The sequence below is a fragment of the Lethenteron reissneri genome, chromosome 21 (genome assembly GCF_015708825.2).
Source record: "Lethenteron reissneri isolate LAM-NWPU_2019-01 chromosome 21, ASM1570882v1, whole genome shotgun sequence".
Classification (NCBI taxonomy): domain Eukaryota; kingdom Metazoa; phylum Chordata; class Hyperoartia; order Petromyzontiformes; family Petromyzontidae; genus Lethenteron; species Lethenteron reissneri.
Window position 1 is genome coordinate 14,484,870 of NC_083799.1, and position 20,847 is coordinate 14,505,716.

Sequence of the window (20,847 nt, forward strand, 5' to 3'; positions counted from 1 at the left end):
CTTCAATGCCCATTTGGAGCAGGCAGCCACTTTGCATGGCCAGGTCATGGTTTTGCGACTGGCAAATCGTCGAAGACGTGGTTATGGGGTCGGAAAAGCGGAGAGTTGAGAGGAAGATGAGGTGTAAAGAAGGAGCTTCCGTTGAACAAACAAACAAAACAAGACACCCAGCAACTCACGTGCCGGAGCTCTGCGTGTGGCACAGGTAATCCACGAGAACGTCCAGCCCCCGGTTCTCCTCGTTCAGAAACTCCCTCACCCACCTGGGCAACAAGAGAGGTGGGGGGGGGGGGTCCGCACGGCGCGGTGTGAACGCACTACAAGGGGTAAGCGTGGAAGGGGCCGTCCATAAATGACGTCACGCGATTTTGGACGATTTTTTACCTCCCCCTCGTCACACGGCGTTATAAAAGTCAACCCCCCCCCTTAAATATGACGTCACAAGCTCTGCCCCCCCCCTCCCCCACAAAAAAAACATTTCCATTTTGTAAATTAAACATGCTTCAAATCGCTTTAAACTATTGTCATTGTAGTGCGTATTTAATGTGGCGCTGTACTCTGATGTTGTAGGTGAAAATATTTATTAAAATGTCAATTTAGTTCAGTAGAACGTGTTGTCTATATTCATTTAAAGTTGCGCATTTTGATGTGACATCACATTTCTCAACCCCCCCCCGCCCCTCGTCACACATCGTCACAAATGTCTGACCCCCCCCCCTCTCCCCTAGGTGCGTGACGTCATTTATGGACGGCCCCTAAGAGTTTCGCCCTCGGACAACGTCAAGGAGCCTTGAGCCACATGCCCTGAGGCTGGAGAACCGTGGGGCGTTCTCTGGATAGTCCAGTTGCTACCACACAGGTGACATTCACTCGGTGAGGAGTTGACGATACATCCTAACGAAGGGCCGATCTGGAAGAAAAAAAAATATCTTCTTGAGGCTTTATCGTAGTAAAGATTATCATAATTACGACGATGATGATGATGATTGGAAGCGCAAAAGCCAGTAGATGAGATTAGTCTGTGTGTTTGCTCGGTAGATTAAATATGACTGGATGATAAATGTTGGGAATTGCATTTGTATTGTTTTGTTGAACGGCAAAATAAGCACGGTGTTAATTCTCGCGGTGTGATTAGATGAGAGATTAAAACACATGTGGAGGCAGTAATTAAATGAAGAAACGAAAAGCCCCTAAATAAATAAACAGGCAATACGGGAAGGACCCGCACTGTCTGCTAATTTTTCCTTCCGCTATTGGTCATGAATTTTAATTTGCTCACTAAAATATGACTCTTCCTTTTAGTATTGTGCGTGGGTTGTCAGTTTCAAAATCTCAGAAGGTTATTTATAAGATAGACAAGCAGACGATACATCTGCTTCCCATATCCATCCCTCCACACGTAAAAAAAAAAAACCTATTCCATCATCCCACGGCCTTCTGTTAGAGATTCTTTTTTATTTAGATTCTTTAAACACATCCCATCAGCTACACGGCATTCTGGGAGTGATTTAATTATACATATATATTTTTTAAAACACATCCCATCAGCCACACGGCATTCTGGGAGTGATTTATTTATTATTTATATTTTTTTTAAACACATCCCATCGGCCACACAGCCTTCTAGGAGACATTGACCTGTTGTTGTTGTTGTTGTTATTGTAAGATATATTCTTCATCACGGATGACCGCGGCACGTGTACGGAGAACGACGAGTGGCCTACAACTCGTCACGAGCCACTCACCCAATGTGGTTCGTGCGCAGAGAGATCTCGATCTCGCGTAGCACCTGCGTCGACTCCTGCACTCGTTTCTTGAACTGCAACGAGAAAAACACATCGGCACATTTACCGCACTGTACGCACGTGCGTATGTTGAACTTCTTTCGCGCCGTACGTAGCCAACCGTGCTCACCGGAGGTGCGTGCGCACAGGTTGTACATCGCACGCAAATGAGTGTGTATTCATGTGGGCAGCCTGTGTTTCTGTCAGACCACTAGTGGACGAGGGCTTTCCTGCCCCTTGTGGGTCGAGAGGGAAACTTCACCATACTTCACCACGCGATGCGAGCTGCTGCTGTGTCACAAACATTGTGCAAGTTGAGTCTACGTCAAGTTGCAGAGCTTGCGTGTCTGTTGAGCGGTGTTCATCTCCGTTGGTGATGCTGAGCCGGTGGTGTTCACGTGACGGGGGGGGGGGGTCCCAATAGGACAGCCACGATTGAATCCACGCAAAGCGATTCGTATTTTATTGACCCCCGAAGTGTTAATCGGTAAGAAGACCCTCGACTTGGAATCAAACTCACAACCGTGCAACGGTGAGTCAAGCCGCTCTGCTTTCGCAGCGCCTGGCTTGATATGCAGTTGAATTAAAAACAAAGTATGTATTTTTTGGTATCACTCAGAGGTGGTAAAAAAAGCAAGCCCATTGTTTGTGAGCATCTGGCCATCGTTGTTCGGCGAGCAGGGATTACAACAATAACATTGCACAGCGCAAATGGTTGCCAACCTGTAGTCTGCGGAAACGGTGAACAAATCTGTAAACAACGACAAAGGCTCCTCGTCGTGAAACCATAAACAACAAACAAACAAACAACAACAAGGTGCAAAAATGTGTACAAAGCACTCAGCCTTTGTGCATGCTGAAACACCCCCCCCCGACCCCTTTGCATGGTTGTCCTCTCGTGCTACGCCACCGTCAAAGGGCATTTTCAGCAAACGTGGCCGACCGTGGGTCTCCCAAGGCCACGGGAAGTGGTTCGCGGAATTGCTGCGGACACGTGTTTTTTTTAAAATATATATCGATCTTTATTTTACGTGCCACTATCGTCCTTAATAAAGTGGGCATCGGTGCGCGTTTGCAGCAGAACGGGAACGATACAGGGGGCATATAGCAACATAAATGGAAAGAAAAACCCGATACATGTATATATATATATTACACATTGTGATTCCCTCGTTATTCGCGTATGATAAGTTCAGAAGATGCTGATGAAGAGCAAATTTCACGGATAACGATATTTGCACGAGAAAACCTTTTATCTCACCACTTAATCTACCACCACTTTATCCCATCACTTAATCTCATCACTTAATCTCATTATTTATTTTATTTTCCCTCTCTCTCGATGCAGTCGTGTCGAGTTGCAGATGCGATTCGCAGATTGCGAAAATCGCCGATCACAAGTTGGTGAATAACGAGGGAACACTGCATATACATGCCACAAAACATATTTTTAGCACATGGTGGCCCACAAACATCTGTCGAGGGTTGACGGTGACCCACGGGTCCAGAGAGTGACAACCACAGCCACAGACGATAGCGCTGTGCCGTGGGGATGTCGAAGGCAGTGCCCGGGTGCCGGATGTCGCGAGTGTGGGGGGCACGGGGGGGGGGCAAGTCACCTTGCGAGCCATGCTGAACTCCATGTGGCTCTTGAGCTGCTGGATGTAGGTGTGCGGCGGGTTCTTCACCTGGAATCGCTCCTGAGAACAAACAAGTATAACCCGTAAAAACTAAGTTTTTCACTATAAATCCTTTATATGCGTGGCGGCTAGAGTCCTCTCGTCCTCTGGCTTGAGATGGCTGCCACCTATGGGTCAGATGATTGTCTGGCAGCATTAAACATTTGGTAATTAAATATTTTAAAAATTTTCCCTAAACAGTGTAAAATTTTGGGAAAATTTTTTCACGAAAATGCATTGTCACACACAACGAGTCTGTGTGCAAAATGTCAGCTCGATTGGATCACGGGAAGTGGGTTAAAAAACGACCGAAAGATTTGCACGGTCGTAAGCAAGCAAGCGAACTTAATATAAAGGATTTAAAAAATTAACCCGTAAAAACAAAGTTTTTCACTATAAATCCTTTATATGCGTGTTCAATGGGCCACAACCCAGCCCACATTGGTCTTTTAAACGGGCGGCTAGAGTGCTCTCGTCCTCTGGCTTGAGATGGCTGCCACCTATGGGTCAGATGATTGTGTGCCAGCATTAACCAATTGGTAAATAAATATTTACATTTTTTCCCTAAACAGTGTAACATTTTGGAAAAAAATTTCACGAAAATTCATTGTCACGCACAACGAGTCTGTGTGCAAAATGTCAGCTCGATTGGATCACGGGAAGTGGGTTAAAAAACGACCGAAAGATTTGCACGGTCGTAAGCGTGCAAGCAAGCGAACTTAATATAACGGATTTAAAAAGAGCGGACGCAACGGCGCCCACGCGCCCGCACCTCCGATGAGCATGGTTGGCCTACGCACGGTGCGAACCGAGTTCAACAAACACACATGCGTGCATACGTACATGCGCAGATTTCACCCAAACCACGACCATGCCCTCTGGGCACGCAACCATATCTTCACGTAATGTATATATATAATGGGCTTTCACCAAAGGCGCCTTTCAGATAATTAACGATGGGTACGCATTAATGTAGTGGTGAAGATTCGGTGAATAAAATAGACGAGAGGAAGTAATGGGCGAACCCGTGATGCGTGAATTAAGGAAAATAAAATGATGATGACCGGATTAGATGGATGGATAGGGATTGAGTGCTCGCCATCGAGATAGATTATCAAGAGGGAGCAGGAGCGATCGTGGTTAGATGAGATTATTGGGTCGTGGGGTGAGCTTTGGAAAAAAAAGAAGTTAGTTTTAGGAAAGAGCGGAAAGTAGTGAGCGAAGACGACCGCTTGTATGTGCATTGAACTTCTTTTGCACCGTACGTTAGCCCACCGTGCTAATCGGAGGTGCGGCGGGGGGGGGGGGGGGAAGACAACAAACTAAACACAAAAAGTTTTTGTAAAGAAAATCGTTGTCAATCTAGATTTAAATCTCGATTTAAAAGTGCATAGCTCTGGTGACTTCCTAATATGGGATCGAAGAGCGTTCCAGACTGGCTGCAGAAGCGCCCGTAAAAGCACGTGATGCAGCGGCCATTTTTATTCGATGGCTAGCCAAAGGCCAATGCTGCGAGGATGACCGGAGTTCGCGTGATGATGGTTTATGCTCCATGACGAGATCAACAAGGTATTGTGGTTCATTTGTGGCAAGCACTATGTGTGTCATGAGTGTGACCTTATCATGTATGCTTGCAGCAGCTGGAAGCCAATGCAGCTCAGTGAGCAACCAGATGGGCACGGTCGAATGCTGAAGTGCCCGTCGCGACACAGGAGAACGAACTACACAGACCAAAAAACTGTTCTAAAGAAGTGAGTTTTCAATCTGCATGATTTAGAAGTGGAGAGCTCCCAGTGGCTTCCTAGTAAGGTTTTAATGCGGAGGGCAAGTTGAGAGATGCCGTAGGGAAGTTGCCAATCTCGGCTCCCCACGGCATCATCTTCCGAGGGCTCCCGCGGGCATCGCGTAGCAATCGTAGATGCCCACCTATTTGGTCTTGGAGATCAGAATTCACACATTTCAGAAACGCCCACGTAAAAATGTAATTGTTTTAATTAAATAACGGACATCACAGTGACCCAGTTTGGTGAGGCAATGCGTCTCACTGGGCTTTCACTTGTATGTACGTGAGTTGAACTTATTTCACGCCGTACGTAGTCAACCGTGCTAATCGGAGGTGCAGGAGGACAGCAAACTCAACACAAAAAGCAATTCTAAAGAAATGAGTTTTCCATCGAAATTTTAAAACATCTTAACAGACTCTAGGGACGGCACACGAGGGGGTGGGTGGCCAGCACCACACCCGTCCGCCTTTGTCTCCCCAGTGGCGATGTTTACACACCGCACCAGGTACTCATTTGAGGCCGAGTTAGCCTAGCGGAGGCTCAGGAGCAGTTCAGATCATCGTCAACTGCTGTTAGCCGTGAGCGAGAATCGAACTCGGCTCGCTAGGTTCGTAGCGCAGCGCGCTAACCGCTGCGCCACCGCTCCACCTGCACGCGGGACGTTTATGGTGATCAGTGAAAACAAGGCGACTCCCCACCTGGTCGCAGACGAGCTCCCATTTCTTCTCGACGTCGTAATCTTGCAGCAGCTGTGCTTTGTCCGGTGGCAGGTTCATAGAATTCTGCAAAAGAAAAGCGGTGACGCAGCGCCGTCGTTAATTGCCTCGCAGCGTCTCCTGTCAAACCAGACAAAGGTTTATCTTGCCTTCACGGATTCTCCCCCCAGTCGGGCATTGCTTGTTAAGATCATCTATGAGGGCATTCAGGCACCCCCATCCCTCCACTCCCCCCCCCCCTTTTAATTCCCCCCCCCCTCCATTCCCATCCTTCCCCTAGAGGCGTTATCCGAGTTCAGGAGGTAGACAGAAGGGATGTAGACCTCAGGTGAAGACCAGGTCTGTCTCCCCGACAGACCTGGTAGGTTAAACGTTGAGTTTAATAAGGGCACCACGGGGTGACCAGCCCCTCCCCACCCAGCCCCTCACCACCCAGCCCCTCCCCACCCTCCCCACCCAGCCCATCCCCACCCTCCCCTCCCCTCCCCACCCAGCCCCACCCTCCCCACCCAGCCCCTCCCCACCCTCCCCTCCCCACCCAGCCCCTCCCTTCACGACGGACGGACGGATACAATATTCCCCTGTGGGCTGATGTAACCAGGAGGTTCCTACCAGTAAAATTCTGATTCTGAATAGAGGTCGCGGGGAACGCCGCGGCAGTTTTTCCACTTCACGGAGTTTGTTTAATGAACAGAGGCTTGACTCGACAATGCCCTCCTCTCTACTACTGTCTCATTCTGAGCATCTTAAAGACCACGTGAGCTTTGGACTAAAGGGCTTGCAAAATGCACGCAGTTGGAGAACGCACTTCCGCAAGTCTTCCTGCTTTCTCTCACCCAGGCCAGAAGCAGCAGGGCACTTGTACGCGCGTTGCAGCAGTAAGTCACGAATTTGACGGAAGGGTTCTGTGGGACATGGATCCCAGGGCTTCTGATGTGAATTGCAGAGTGGGCAAGGACATCGCTCAAGTTGCGGCGCATCAGGGCTCCCGATCTGAACATCGCAAGTTCATGCATTTCATGGCCATCATCGCCACCATTCCTATCCCTCTGGCCGTGGTCAAATGAGAACCACTTGGTGACGATTCGCTTGGGTTTTAAATCAACGGTGGTTTTTCAAAGGAGGGACTAGGCCCGATCCGTGGGAATGTGAGGTTGTCGCCACTGACGTTGGGACCACCAGAGGACGTCAACGTGAAACGACGCTCGTTTTGAGCGCAGAGACGCCGAACTGAATTAACTGGAGGCCCCTTTGCGACACCCCCTCTGCAGACGCGAGGGTTCAGGTGGCCGTAGGGAAGCGAACGATTCGTATCAGCCAGATGCGAGGCACGTGGCTGACTTGTTCCATTGTACGGCACGTGTGCATGCATGTTGAATGCCTTTTCTCACCGTACGTAGCAAACCGTGCTAATCGGATGTACGGCGGGGGAGAGAGGACAACAAACTAAACGCAAAAAAGCAGTTCTAAACAAATGGGTGTGTCAATCTGGATGACGATTTTAAAGTGCACAGCTCCAGTGCCTTCCTAATATCGGAAAGGAAGAGCGTTCCAGACGGCCGCAGAAGCGCATCTGAAAGCGCGCGATGCGGTGACCGTCTTTGTTCGATGGCCAGCCGGAAGTTTCGGTGGGAGTGCAGGGAGGGAGGGTGCAGCGCTGTGTTTGTGTTCACAGCAGGACAGCTTCACAGAAGCCACCAGAGGTCACCACGCGACGGTGGAAGCAAAACGTCGCGCAGTTTACAAAACCAAAACCCAGGTGTGCACGTTTTGCATCCAAATGCCGAGTCTTCTACTCCCGCAGAACTACTAAAAAAAATAATCAACACATGCGTCATCACACGCTGCCTTAAAATGAATTTATATTTACGGGGAAAAATATTCTACAACAGGTGTCGGCTTTTTTGCGTGATGCTTGCGGGTTTAGGCCTCGACTCCTATATCCACAGTAGGGTTGCTAAAAATGAGAGCAATAACTATGTTTAGTTTGTGTTTCATACAGCGTTGCCGTTCATGCAAATTGCACTTCGCAAATGCTAAGACGAGCGTGAGGGCACCGGCGGGCAAGTGGCGAGCCGACGCTACCAACAATTGTACATATCAAGGTGTTTCCAGCCGGTTAATGAGCGTTAATACGTGTGGGAAGAATCTGCAGCATACGGAGAAAACCCAACGACAGCAACCGGTAACGTTTTCATAACGGATTACCGCTTCCAAAAAGCCACGAAACGGTCATTAATTTTCGGTTGAAATTCTAGGAATGAACGCGTTGATTGGCACACGCGGAGGTACAAAAACCGCACTCCGCTAAAAAAGTTAAAGGCGCATCCCCGCAGTTGCTGGCTCGCTCGCTATCGCCGCCGCCGGCGGAAAGGGGCTCCACCAGAGGGAGCTCCAGAGTGCTTGTGGCCGACTCATCCACTTGGAGCGGACATCTCGGGAGAGATGGGAGCACCCCACACTTTAGCCCCACCACACGCAACGAACACACGGACGACTAACTGGGTGTGCCCTCTGGGTGGACAGAAGCGCTGGAGTGGCGAGGGGGGGTGAGACGGGGGGATGTAAGAAACCCTTCCACGTTATTTTGGCTGTCGCTCGGAGAGGATTGAGTGGGGAAAATGTGACGACCTCCGTTGTGCGAGTTCCAGCGAGCATGCTGACCGCTACTCCGCCGAGAGAGCAGCTCCCTTCGTTTGCTCGGTCCATGAAGCTAAACACGCCACGTGGAGGGCAAGAGACGTTTATTCACGTGCGGCTACAACCGACGGTCACCAGGATTTTTACCGGTTGCTTTTTTTGTCGTTTTTTCGGTTAACCGGCAGTGGAGAGAGAGAAACTCAAACTATTTTAGCGACTCTAATCTCGAGTGCCACCTGCCAATTCACCCCTCCTGCCATCTCTCGCCCCCCCCCCAATCCCCACCACCAGCTTTCATAACACGCATGCTCTATGCGCGTTCACCAAACGAGAGTTCCTCATCAACAGCTGCCTCCGATGGAAACGTTCATCGACACTTAAACAAAGTAAAAAAAATCTAAATGATCTAAAAAAAGTACGCTGTTCGCTTGAACACACACTCACACACCGTGTATGTTTGACTTGCAATAATCCTCTGAACGCTTTAGTACACCAGGTGCACGCTTGTAAGAACAATGTATTATACATCGAGCATTCATGGGGAAAATATATATAAATTCTGCCGAAGGAAACAAAACGATGGACATTTTCACGTAGCTAATTTTTTTGTTTAGACATGTAAATAGATCATTCCCCGGCCTCTGTGCGTCCACTGCTGGATGGAGGCCTCCCCATCCATGCCACGTTGGTCACGTCCCACGGACGAGTCCAGCATCTCCCTCCACGCTTTCGGATCAAAAGGCGCGGGCATCTTGCACGAACGGACGTGGAACAGCGCTGGCTGCGAGCACGCTCGAACTTTGCGGTGGAGCAGTTTAACATTTTAATCCCTTGGCTAAGACTGCCCCACGCAAACACTAACTCGTTTTAGGAACCCCAAAGGGGGATGATGGGCTGAAGTGGCCCGCCACTGGAATTTGACTTCACGCACTTCTCACGACACGTTGGGCCACCGACCCCACAGAGCACAGTGCCACTCGGCCAGCTTACGGGAACGGTTCCCACGTGCTGGCGTAGAAAAAAAACATGTCGTGGGAGCTCGCAGAATATTTCACGGTAACAGATGAGAGGGAAGAACCCACATGCATTTCCTTCCATAGTGTAGGAGTGTGCATTATTAAATGTATGTATGTGTTGAAATGAATTCGCACTGTACGTTGCCTACCGTGCTAATTGAAGGTGCGGGGGAAGGACAACAAACTAAACACAAAAATCAGTTCGAAAAAAAAAGAGTTTTCAATCTCGACTTAAAAGTGCATTGCTCCAGTGGCTTCCAAATATCGGAAGAACGTTCCCGACGGCCGCAAATGCGCATCTGAAAGCACGCGGTGCGGTGACCGATGGCCAACCAAAACAACTGCCATGAAACAAAAAAATCCATGACTTTTAAACGACCCAGGCAGACGAACATATTTCCCAAGCGGCTCCCTCGTCAAGAGAACGATTCCTTGGAAAACCAGGAAAACCATCACAAGTGGGAACCCCCTGGCTGCCACGCCGCGCTTCCCGTAGCGCTCCCCGCGCGCAACGACAGAAGGGAGGAAGTGGAAGAGGAGAAGGAGGTGGTGGAGGTGGAGGTTCCACTCCGGTCCCCGCGTGAAGCGCAAAACTCGGCTGGTTTCCCTAGCGACCAAAGTTTACCCCAACAAAAAACCGCGACGGCGATACGCCGCGTCAACAACACTCGTTTTGAAACGCCAACAGCCGAACGTCGACCGAGCTCGCATTTGCAGCGGGCTCTAAATGCGAGCGGGGTTTTTTTTTTTCCCCGAGTAATTATTTAGTTGCAATATCCGGTTCGGTTACACGTTAATGTTCTTACATCCCCCAGAGGTCGTTGTGGATTGGCAGAGAAGTGAAGCAGCATCGCGCGGCGCTTTCGGATGGCGCTTCTGCGGCCGTCTGGAACGCTCTCCCTTCCGATGTTAGGAAAGCCACTGGAGCAATGCACTTTTAAAACAGGTTGACACACTAATTTATGTCGAACTGCTTTGTGTGTTTAGTGTTGTTGTCCTTCTCCCGCACCTCCGATTAGCACGGTTGGCTACGTACGGTGCGAAAGAAGTTCAACACGCGAGGAAACGTATTGTCTGTCCGTTGCAAAATAATGACACACCTACAATAATAATTGGACAAATACAGAGTACACTGAGCTCGAGCATCTAAAATGTCGCCCAGAACGTTGTGAAGTTCAGATGCCTCTGAATAAAATTCCAGTCGACCTTTCCACTCGTGCCTCCAAAAAAGTGAAACACATTCCTGCGGAGAGAGCTGGTAGGAACGTTGGGTGGCTCGGTCAATGGCCAGAGTCAACGGCGGCGTGGTGTATTCCGAAAATATGGCCGACTGTGAGGGCGGGCACAAGCCGGCGTGAGTAGGTTAAACGTTGAGTTTTATAAGGGCACCACGGGATGAACAGCCCCTCCCCACCCAGCGCCATCCCTCCCCACCCAGCCCCTTCCCACCCTCCCCACACAGCCCCTCCCCACACAGCGCCCTCCCCACCCTCCCCACCCAGCCCCTCCCCACACTCCCCACCCAGCCCCTCCCCACCCTCCCCACCCAGCCCCTCCCCACCCTCCCCTCTCCACCCAGCCCCACCCCTCCCATTTTTGAATGCACGACGGACGGATGAACACAATAATCCCCTGTGGGCTGGTGGAACCAGGAGGTTCCTTCTAGATTTGAAGCTTTCGTGACTGCAAGGATTCATACTCTTAGTTCTTTCGGTAAAGTCACGTAGGTAAAAAATGAAATTAAAATTAATAAAAAATAAAACAAGGAGGTTCCTACCAGTATAAAGTGGGGTTCACTCTCTAAGGCAGTCGTTGCCCTGTGGAGAGAATCAAGGCCTTCGCCCTCGTCGTATGGAATTCCCACCACAGACTCAGCACCACCGAATTCAAAATGGGCACCACCCAACTCTCGCTTGAGCAGGGAGACTCATCAATGCATTCTACCGCTGGCTCACAGGAGTCTTCAAGGCACCGAATAACAATTTCCAAAGCACACGAAGCGCCCTCACAATAGGAAACAAAATACGTTGTGATACCTGCATTGGCAGTGGTGCACAAACACAAATAACAAGAAAAACTCAACACATCTCCGGCAATGCTCTTTCTTATGTACTATGAAGAAAGTCCACTCCCCAAAACGTCACCAATTGTTTTACTTTTAAGGCCCCACACTGTTATTGACGAATGTGTTGAAACTTAATTTGGAGCTTTCGTGACTGCAGGAATTACTCTTTGGTTCTTTCGGTAAAGTCACGTATAAAGATAAAATAATAAATTAAATTAAATACTAGCATACGACGTTTCGATTGCAACACAAGCAATCATCATCAGGTATAAATTAAATAGAAACACAAATCTAGTATACTTAGAAATGTAATGTAATACAACAGAGAGTCGGATAACATAACAGTCAACACCATATCTGGTTGACTACGTTCTTCCTGAGAATGCTAAATTTGAGAGAGAGATTAAACACACTGTCTATGTTTCTGGTTCTGTGTTTAATCTCTCTCTCAAATTTAGCATTCTCAGGAAGAACGTAATCAACCAGATAAAATGTGTTGAGTTTTTGTATTATTATTTGTGCCATCACTGCTCATGCAGACTGCTCTTCCGCCAAAGGGGAAGACTCCGATGAGCCTGAAAAGTCGAACATTCGACGTCGCTCTCGCCAGAGAGGTCACATCAAATAACGTGTCCCACAACAGCAACAACAACAACGACAAAGCCGCAACAGTATCCCAGTTCCGTTATGCTGAACGGTCCGTGCGTCAGCAGTCTGTAGAAGTTTTCAAATACAGCAGCTGTGGCAAGGGTTATCTTGAACCACACTCGCACGCACAGCGATCGTCGCTGGGAGCTGTTGGACTGGCCTTGCACCTCTCGCCCAAGCCGACTGCTTTCACAACCATATTCCTGACTAAATGAGACCTGACGACGAGATAAAGTTGACATTCTCCACGAAATTTTCACGAAAAAATCACTCGGCAACACATGCAACCGGGGTATTACCTGGTGCTCAGTGACAATGACTTGTCCACTCTCTCTCTCTCTCTCCTGGCACTACAGAACACCTGGTGCTCAGTGACAATGACTTGTCCACTCTCTCTCTCTCCTGGCACTACAGGACACTTGGTGATCAGTGACATTGACGTGTCCACTCTGTCTCTCGCTGCAAAGTATGATCTGTGTTTTGATTTAGTGTGCTGATCTTTAAGATGCATTGAAAAATGTTGATACTCCGACTGATGCTCCTACTGTTATGGAGTGACTCATGCAGCCAGCTATGGTAAAGTCACGTGACTGTAGTTTTTTTAAGTTATTTGTTTACTTTCTCCCTGAACTTTGCACTCCCATCGTGTTTGTGTAACTGTTTGTTGTTGAGACGTTCTGACCCCGTGACCCCTACTGGACACCTGTGAAAAAGAGCTTCCTCCTGCAGTAAATATGCATATGATGATAATGATCGATTGTATTTGCTTACTTTATATATCTTATTTATCTATTTCATTTATGTATTTTAATTAGTATTTTTTTTTAATATTCTGATCGGTTGTATTCGCGCACACTTGAATGGAACATTCAGCCATCAAGCCGCTTTACAAAAAACGAGTCACGCAGGACCTCGGTGAACAAGAGGAAGTCACAGAAGCAAATAAATCGTAAGATTGCAGACAAAACACATTGGAGGAAAACAACATTACAAAAAGTCGCGCATCGCTCAGGCAACGCTGGCGAAACGTTACTTAAACATAACGCCAAGGCTTGTCTAAGCGCACGTGTAGAGAAAAGGGATATCTGAAATTAAGGAAGGAATGTAATGAGGCCAGGTGGTAAATGAGACTATGCTGGTCTGCCGAGCTCTCAACTGGTTCAAGAAAAAACACAAAAACGTTATTTGTCTGCGCTACCTTGGAATAAGATCGTGAAATTTTCTCTCACGCTGCGTTCAGAATCACGTGCCACTTGGGTGACCATATGAGGAAGGCGCCGTGTGAGCTTCATCAATGATTGATTCTGAGCCTAAGATCTAAACCCTACATGGAAGCACTCAATTTGTCTCGGGATACCATTCTGGAAACCACAAACTATCGGACGAGAACAACTTAAAACAAATGGGACGCCAATGTGCAACGATGCTACATTGCACCGCACCTCTACCGTACCACAGCTGGTGTTTTCAGTTTTTACTCGGAGACTGAAAAGAATCATGGGGCACGGAACGAAGCTTGCGAAAAAAAACAGCAACGACCGCTAACCCCGTTCGGCCCAGCTGCGTTGAGCGAGTGGAACAGAGGCGGCCAAGCGGAGCCGCACGGTGACCACTGGTGCTTCCTTCCACGATGCCTGTGGTTCCTTCCCGTTCCCTGTCTTTTCCCATAAGACCTCCAACAAGCGGCTTCCCACGAGGACCAGCACGGACGCGAGCACGCTGCGTTTGTCTTCGCGTCCAAAATGTTTGCGGGACATTTGCGAACGGGTGTTTGTAAAACAAACAGAAAAAAACGTTCGGTGGTGATGTGAGCGCCGTTGTTTGGTATCACTTCACACCCAGAAGGAGGAACTCGTGCGTGTTTTTTTATTATTTCACGGATGAATGCGGGGAAACGCGATGAATTGGACGCCACCTAAGTGTTGCTCCTCTTATCCGCAACAAGACGCGGACGACTGGATGAGTTTAGTGATTCGGCGAGTCTACTGTTGGGTGAGAAATCTGCGGATAAGCCGGATAATAAGATGACATTCGTCACCGCTTAAAGGTGATACGTTTCATTTGGAGAAAAGGGGTGGATAACAGGAAGAATCGATACGCGGATAATAGGGCCTCATTTAGGCAGAGCGTCACTGCATTCAGAACACCGTGGAGTTGAACAAACTCACGCCATCAGAGTTCTGTTCTACATGATTGCATGCGTGCAACGTTGGACTTCTTTCGCACCGTACGCAGCCAACCGTGTCAAGCGGAGGCTGGCACTCAAGTGCCGCATCTTACCGCCGCCCTCGATGAGCGTTGCCCGTGTGTGTGTGTGTCTTTTTTTTAAATGTGCCAAAAAAAAAGAGAGAGAAGGCCGCGAACCGACTTACTCGTTTCTGGTATTTGCGGCTAAACTGCTTTTCCTGCGCCACGCTGAGCTGCGTGGCACTTACTCAGAAACTTTACGGCCCCCCGCCGCCCCCGCCCCTTATCAATCGCTGCCACCTGCCCAGAGGAAGAGAACCCCCCCCTCTCCTCCACACATCCATTTACCACTGCAGCTGTCGCAGGCCACCTCTACCACCCCCCTCCCCTCTGCCCGACGGCTCGCCACTGCTTCCGCAGGGCCAGTGACAGGACCAGCGACAAAGATGCCCCGGGTAAGCCTCCTAGACACGATGTGTTTTTGGGGCAAGTGTTGATGGCGAGCACCTCCGATGGGCACGGTTGTCTACGTACGGTGCGAAAGAAGGCACAACCGTTTGAAGGCCGGAACAACACCACGCCCGGCCGCCTTTGTCTCCCTCAGTGGCGATGTTTACACACTGTACCAGGTACTCATTTGAGGGTGAGTCGACCTAGGGGTAAAACCCAGGAACGGTTCAGATAATCGTCACTGGTGTTGTTGGCCGTGAGCAGGAATTGAACCCGGGTGGCCGGGTTCAAGGGGTTAGCACGCTGCCCTTTGAACACGGCCAACCGAGTTCAGGAGCGCTGCCCTACCACTCCAGCCACCGATAAACAAAAAACTATTTTTCTTCCACCAGGTAATGCTCACTGAGCTATATAGCTCAACGGAGTGGCTTATCATGTTGACATTTATAGAAGCCAAACACTCGAGACGCATATTGATTGTAAACGTGGAGGGAAAAACTGGAGTTTCCCAGAGAAAAAAATCGACGCGACCACGGGGAGAGAGACATGCAAACTCCAACTATACAGGCATTGTCAGGGTGGGGATCGAACTCACGACCTCCTGTACACCAGGCGAGGTAGTTAACATCTCGCCACGGTGGAGGGATGTTAGCCTGTGTACTGTCGGTAGCCTGTGCACTGCATTTTGTGCACGTGGTGTGAGCGTGGTTGTTGACGTGGGCCCTAGAATAAGGAATCAAATTGGTCCCCCCTCCTGAACAATTTACACCCCACTGCTTCGTGGCCCAACTCCTGGCTCCCTCTGACCGGTGGGTCGGGCCCTGGTGTAGTTGCACCGCCTGCACACTCAATGCCCACTGCCTGTGTGCTTTAACACGATGCAAACGAGTGGTCCACCACTTGTTCAAATAATTTGCCTATGTCATTGGCAGTGTTAAGTCATGGATGAATGCTGTTTTACTTCCCCATTTACCATTTTAAATAACACGCAATGTTCTGTGTTATATCACGAAAAATTTTACGTATATGAGTTGTTTGTTTCATTTGGATAGTAGAAGAGGCTTAGACGCCTCGCCCTGCGTGTAATAACTTTTCCATAAAAAAACATTGCATAGAAGTAGGTTGCAGCATGTGGGGGTTAGCACGCAATACATTAACCAATAATTTATAGAATAAAAAAAGTATGGTCATTTTAAATCAATATTACTGTTTATAGATATTGCTCCTATCGTTATGGTCACGATATATATTGATCTAATACGAGAATGCAATATTTTTGCATTTATTGGATGAATCCAAATAATTAACAGCCTGTCATCCCACGAAATTTTCGAACTTCAGCTTTCACTAATTGCATAATTGAACAGTAATTGACGCATTGTCATGGCCTTCAAACATTGCTAATTAGAGAATTATCATCGTAAAAAGAAAAAGCAGATCCAAAATATTTACTTACAAGCACTAATACAAATGTGATGGCAGTCATAAAACAATGGTGTGATGTAGCTGCCGGTCTCTTTATAGCATTGTGCGCACGCGCGCGCGCGCGTGTCCGCCTATGTCGTACACGGCTCATGTGCAACCGCGACTCTCTTGCAACGAGGGCAGTGAAACAACAGGAAATTACACACCAACCCAAGAGCCCTCAACCGAGCTTCCCACATCCACTTCATATCAGCCGCTCTCAGGATAGCACCGACAGCCGCGTGAGCTCATTGGACACATTCGAAGGCCACAATTCAAAACTCGCCGCCGTGGAAGGTCTACTATTGAAGAAGTCACGTTAATGTGCCCTGCCCCAGCGAGCCGGTGGGCGACACTCAAGCCCGCGGGAGGTTCATGGTCGTCGGGAATGATCAGGGGTTGGCAACCAAAACTAACAAGAAGATACATTTTGTTAGAATTCTGTAAAAAAAAAACTTCAATAATTCAAGAGCCGCAATGCAATGTGAATAACGTCACGAATTCAGTCCTCCCCCATTAATGTCGCCATCTCCCACGACAAATACGATGCGATGGAATCCACCGAAGCATCTGCTCAAGAGTTGATGTCATCTCCTCCAGGTGGACGGCCTCTCAGACGCGTTCAATTCCGCGGCTGCCACTCCGTAATTAGTCTTGACCATCGGCCATCATTCACCCCCCTAATCTGGCTGTCTACTCAAGCCCAACTTACGCTCACCGTTCCAGAGTTTACCGTGACAGAATTTCCACTCTGATCATGAGGCACGGGGTCAGGGGGGTGGGGGCGGAGGTGGCTGGGCCAGTCCCAACGTAGGCCAGCCAATAAATTTCCCACAAGGCCGTATTCGTTTTTTTTATCAATCTATCCCAGTTGACCTTCTGATTGTGAGTTGAGCGCCATATATTTTTAAAAAGGCAGCACAGAGAGCTTGGAAATACTGGGTGTGGCCCGTTACTCCTCCGAGGCGCCACACACTGGGAGCCGACCGTCAGTCGAGGCGTTGCGGTGGCCACAAAACCATGGCTCTGGCCGCATCCGTGCAACTCACGCTCGCATCCGCCACGAGGCCAAAGGGCTCTGCCAATCAACCCCATATCAGTGCACGCCTCGCGTTGACGTGTCAAGAGCCTCTCGCCTCAACAGTAAAATGTTTAGTGATGTACTTAGCAATTTGTACTCAGATACTTTCTTGAATTTTTACTTAAGTGACTTGCTTAACTCTTCTAAAGTTTGTACTTCTATCAGCTTCTGTATTGTTTATTGTTGTAACTTTCTGACCCACCTCTACTGGACATCTGTGAAAAAGAGCTTAATAGCTTATCGGATTCTTCCAGTCTCAATAAAGATTTTGATTCTGGTATAATATTTTTCATGCTTGCGTTTTACAAAAAAAAGAAATTCCCCCCTCTAATTTTTATCTCGAATGTGCTATCGGAATCATGTCACGAGAGGAAAGATCCACTGGGATCGCTCACAAAACAGTGCGTCCCCTCGACTTAGAGGATGGCCCATGGAAGTAGATATCACAGAGCTACATCGGAGATCGATTCCAGTGACCCCTGGTCCTCGCACTAAGGGGCAGCACAGTCCCATTCTCCCTGCCATTTGAAAGCCAAACAAATATTCAAATTTTCAGAGTTGGAAATTTACCAAATTAAGCACAGGACACAAATTTAACGTGATGGAGGAGGGGGGGGGGAGGGAGTTCTCGTGCAGTCATTGGTGACAGAGCTAAGCTCATCAACTCACCATAGTTGAGAGCCCGGCTTAGTCACGAGGTGGCTGCCCGGATTTACAGCCAGGTTATAAGCGGTTGTCAGCTCGGCACTCTGACACACCTAACCGCTTAATGTCAAAACAGACTGAGTTGTGATTTCACGCCTTAGGCGGCGAGCGTTTGCTGTGTTTTTTTATAAACTTCCTTTTGTAGCTTTATCATAAACTCTCTTTCATAGATCCCAACAAACGCCTTGCAGAATGGCCAATTAACGCTCTGCGCAGAATTTGACTGCTAGGAATGTCCACGAAATATGAATCTTGTTTGCAGATGAGCCACGCGGTGTACGCATATTAGGATAATCAGAAGCAACAAAAAAATCTCCACGCTCAAGAAGAGGTGAACTGCCTCATCAACAGCGTACACGTCTTATCTGCCAACAAAATTCACCCTCCATGCACGGTGCAACACACACACGCCGTATTTATCGGCGTTAAGTGCAAACATTTTAAACCCATTTGTATCGATTTCACATTTGACTTAATGCATTTTCTTCGTGGAGCTATTTTAGCCTGGGGAGAGGCATTACCGTTATTGATGAATCTTCTGTCAAAGCATCGTTCACCATCTGGCTCTGGGTCACGCAAAGGCTGTAAACATGCGAACGATGAAACAACGGTACACTCGCGTGATTTCATATCTTCTTTAGCGGATCGCCATTAAGTTAGCGACACCTTCCAGTGAGCATATTCCAGAGTAGGTGTGTGACAACGTTAGTGGCTAACGTGATATCACTCTTGGCATTTGCTAGCACAGGAAAGTGGAAATATTTATGAATCACCCTTAGCATTTGCAGCGCTTAACCTCCACCAATGCAAGTTCAACCCCGATGCAGATTGGAGAGCTGAATAGTGTTCAATAGAACTCACAAACAAACACCTCGTCGTGAAAGACCCAAAGCACAATATCCCTGTGTCTGATCTTCCAAGAAACTCATGATCCACCCTAAGCCGCATCCACACAATCCACGGCAGTAGATGCATATACCTGATGCACGCATGGAAAATAAAAACAACTCTCCAGTTTGTGACTGCGGTCATTCAGAGCACATCCGTAGCACAACGTAATAACGAGGCAATGTCCGGTCCACAAATACGAAGGAGACATCACGGCGATGATGATGATGATGATGCACCGCTCCGCTGTTCCTAACGCGGTTGGCTGGCTTGCTCAGGTGAATGTCAAATTGCAGTTGTCGCTCTGCATCTACACCAGCAGCCACTCGAAATGACAAGAAGAAGAAACAAGAAGCATCTGCAGCGGTGGCGTAGGCGGAGAGAAAGAGCCGGGAGGATCCACAAAGCGGCACGAGAGAATCGACACTTCCATAATGGAGGGTTGTTTTGGGGTTAGATCGTGTAAATATATAAATGTGTCGTTAAAACCCGCCACCACCCGACACAGCCAACTAGTAAGGGTTGTCACGTAAACACAACGTGGCCAATTCGTCACTAGTACAGCACTAGTGAATAGTGTAGTGTATAGTGTAGTGTATAATGTAGTGTATAGTGTAGTATACTAGTACAGCACACCGGTGTGTTGGAGAGCCAAGCCACAACATTTACAATCTGAGTACGACGTTTCGCCAGCAATTACAACCAGCTTCATCAGGCGACAGCCAGATTTGTGGAGAAGACCACCTGTTTGGGTCCTTGAAAACAGAGGCGGAGATGTAGTTTGAGTAAACGCTGCTGCCAGGCAGCGAAGGACGGGCGAAACATCACTGCCTCTGAGGCTGAGAGTCCCTCACGACGCCTTTAGGGGCCGGACATAAATGACGTCACGCGATTTTGGACTATTTTTGACCCCCCCGCCCCATCGTCACACGACGTCACAAAAAGTCAGACCCCCCCCCCCTCAAATATGACGTCAAAAAGCTCTGCCCCCCAAAAAAAACATGCTTCAAATCGCTTTAAACTAATGTCATTGTAGTGCGTATTTAATGTGGCGCTGCACTCTGATGTTGTAGGAGAAAACATTTATTAAAAAGTCTATTTAATTAAGTAGAGCGTGTTGTCAATATTTATTTAAAGTTGCGCATTTTGATGTGACGTCACATTTCCCAAACTCCCCCCCCCCCCCCCTCGTCACACATCGTCATAAATGTCTGACCCCCCCCCCCCAGGTGCGTGACGTCATTTATGGACGACCCCTTATTCAGAAGCGGCGCACACAACGCGCGACTCCCGCGTAGCGAGGTTACATTTGGGGGGGGGGGGGGCGGGCTCCTCGCAGCAAGTGGAAATAATGACCCACTCGAAAAAAATGGGAAATATTTTTAACATTAAAAATTGCCCGAGGAAAAAAAATGTTTTTTGACTCATGAAGCTATATTTATTTGTTTTAAGCAGATTGGGCGAAGGTTTTTTTGTATCCAGTTAGCCTCGGTTTTAATATGCTAATTAAAATGTCTAGAGCGATCCACCCCCCCCCCCAAACTCGGTGATTTCGATGAAAAGTCACAATTGAGGTCGAAAATGTTCATATCGACTGGGTGTGTTGCGCTGAATTATAGCTCCTCGCCTTACTCCATAGGCGGCATGAACACATACCGTACGAAATAAATATACAGCACATCAAACTACATTATTTCTTACACACGAGATGTTACGTGTGTGTTTCGGGAGCTAAATGCA

The 20,847-nt window shown here is 48.3% G+C and overlaps 1 protein-coding gene across 5 annotated transcripts in view; it reads right to left on the minus strand.

The window, feature by feature from the left end:
* Nucleotides 1–20,847, minus strand: part of LOC133345278 (formin-like protein 2) — a 64,878-nt gene that overhangs the window by 40,463 nt on the left and 3,568 nt on the right. The window contains exons 1-6 of one of the 5 annotated variants that reach the window (XM_061555900.1): nucleotides 9,769–10,198; nucleotides 8,595–8,676; nucleotides 5,946–6,029; nucleotides 3,404–3,484; nucleotides 1,746–1,819; nucleotides 180–263 (exon numbers count right to left, since the gene is read on the minus strand). In XM_061555900.1, coding sequence (XP_061411884.1) covers nucleotides 180–263; nucleotides 1,746–1,819; nucleotides 3,404–3,484; nucleotides 5,946–6,029; nucleotides 8,595–8,672 — 401 coding nt within the window. In that variant the 5' untranslated portion in view covers nucleotides 8,673–8,676; nucleotides 9,769–10,198. Of the gene's footprint in view, nucleotides 1–179; nucleotides 264–1,745; nucleotides 1,820–3,403; nucleotides 3,485–5,945; nucleotides 6,030–8,465; nucleotides 8,508–8,594; nucleotides 8,693–9,768; nucleotides 10,199–20,847 lie in introns of those variants that run through there. The other 4 variants (XM_061555901.1, XM_061555899.1, XM_061555902.1 and 1 more) reach the window with 4 other exon arrangements.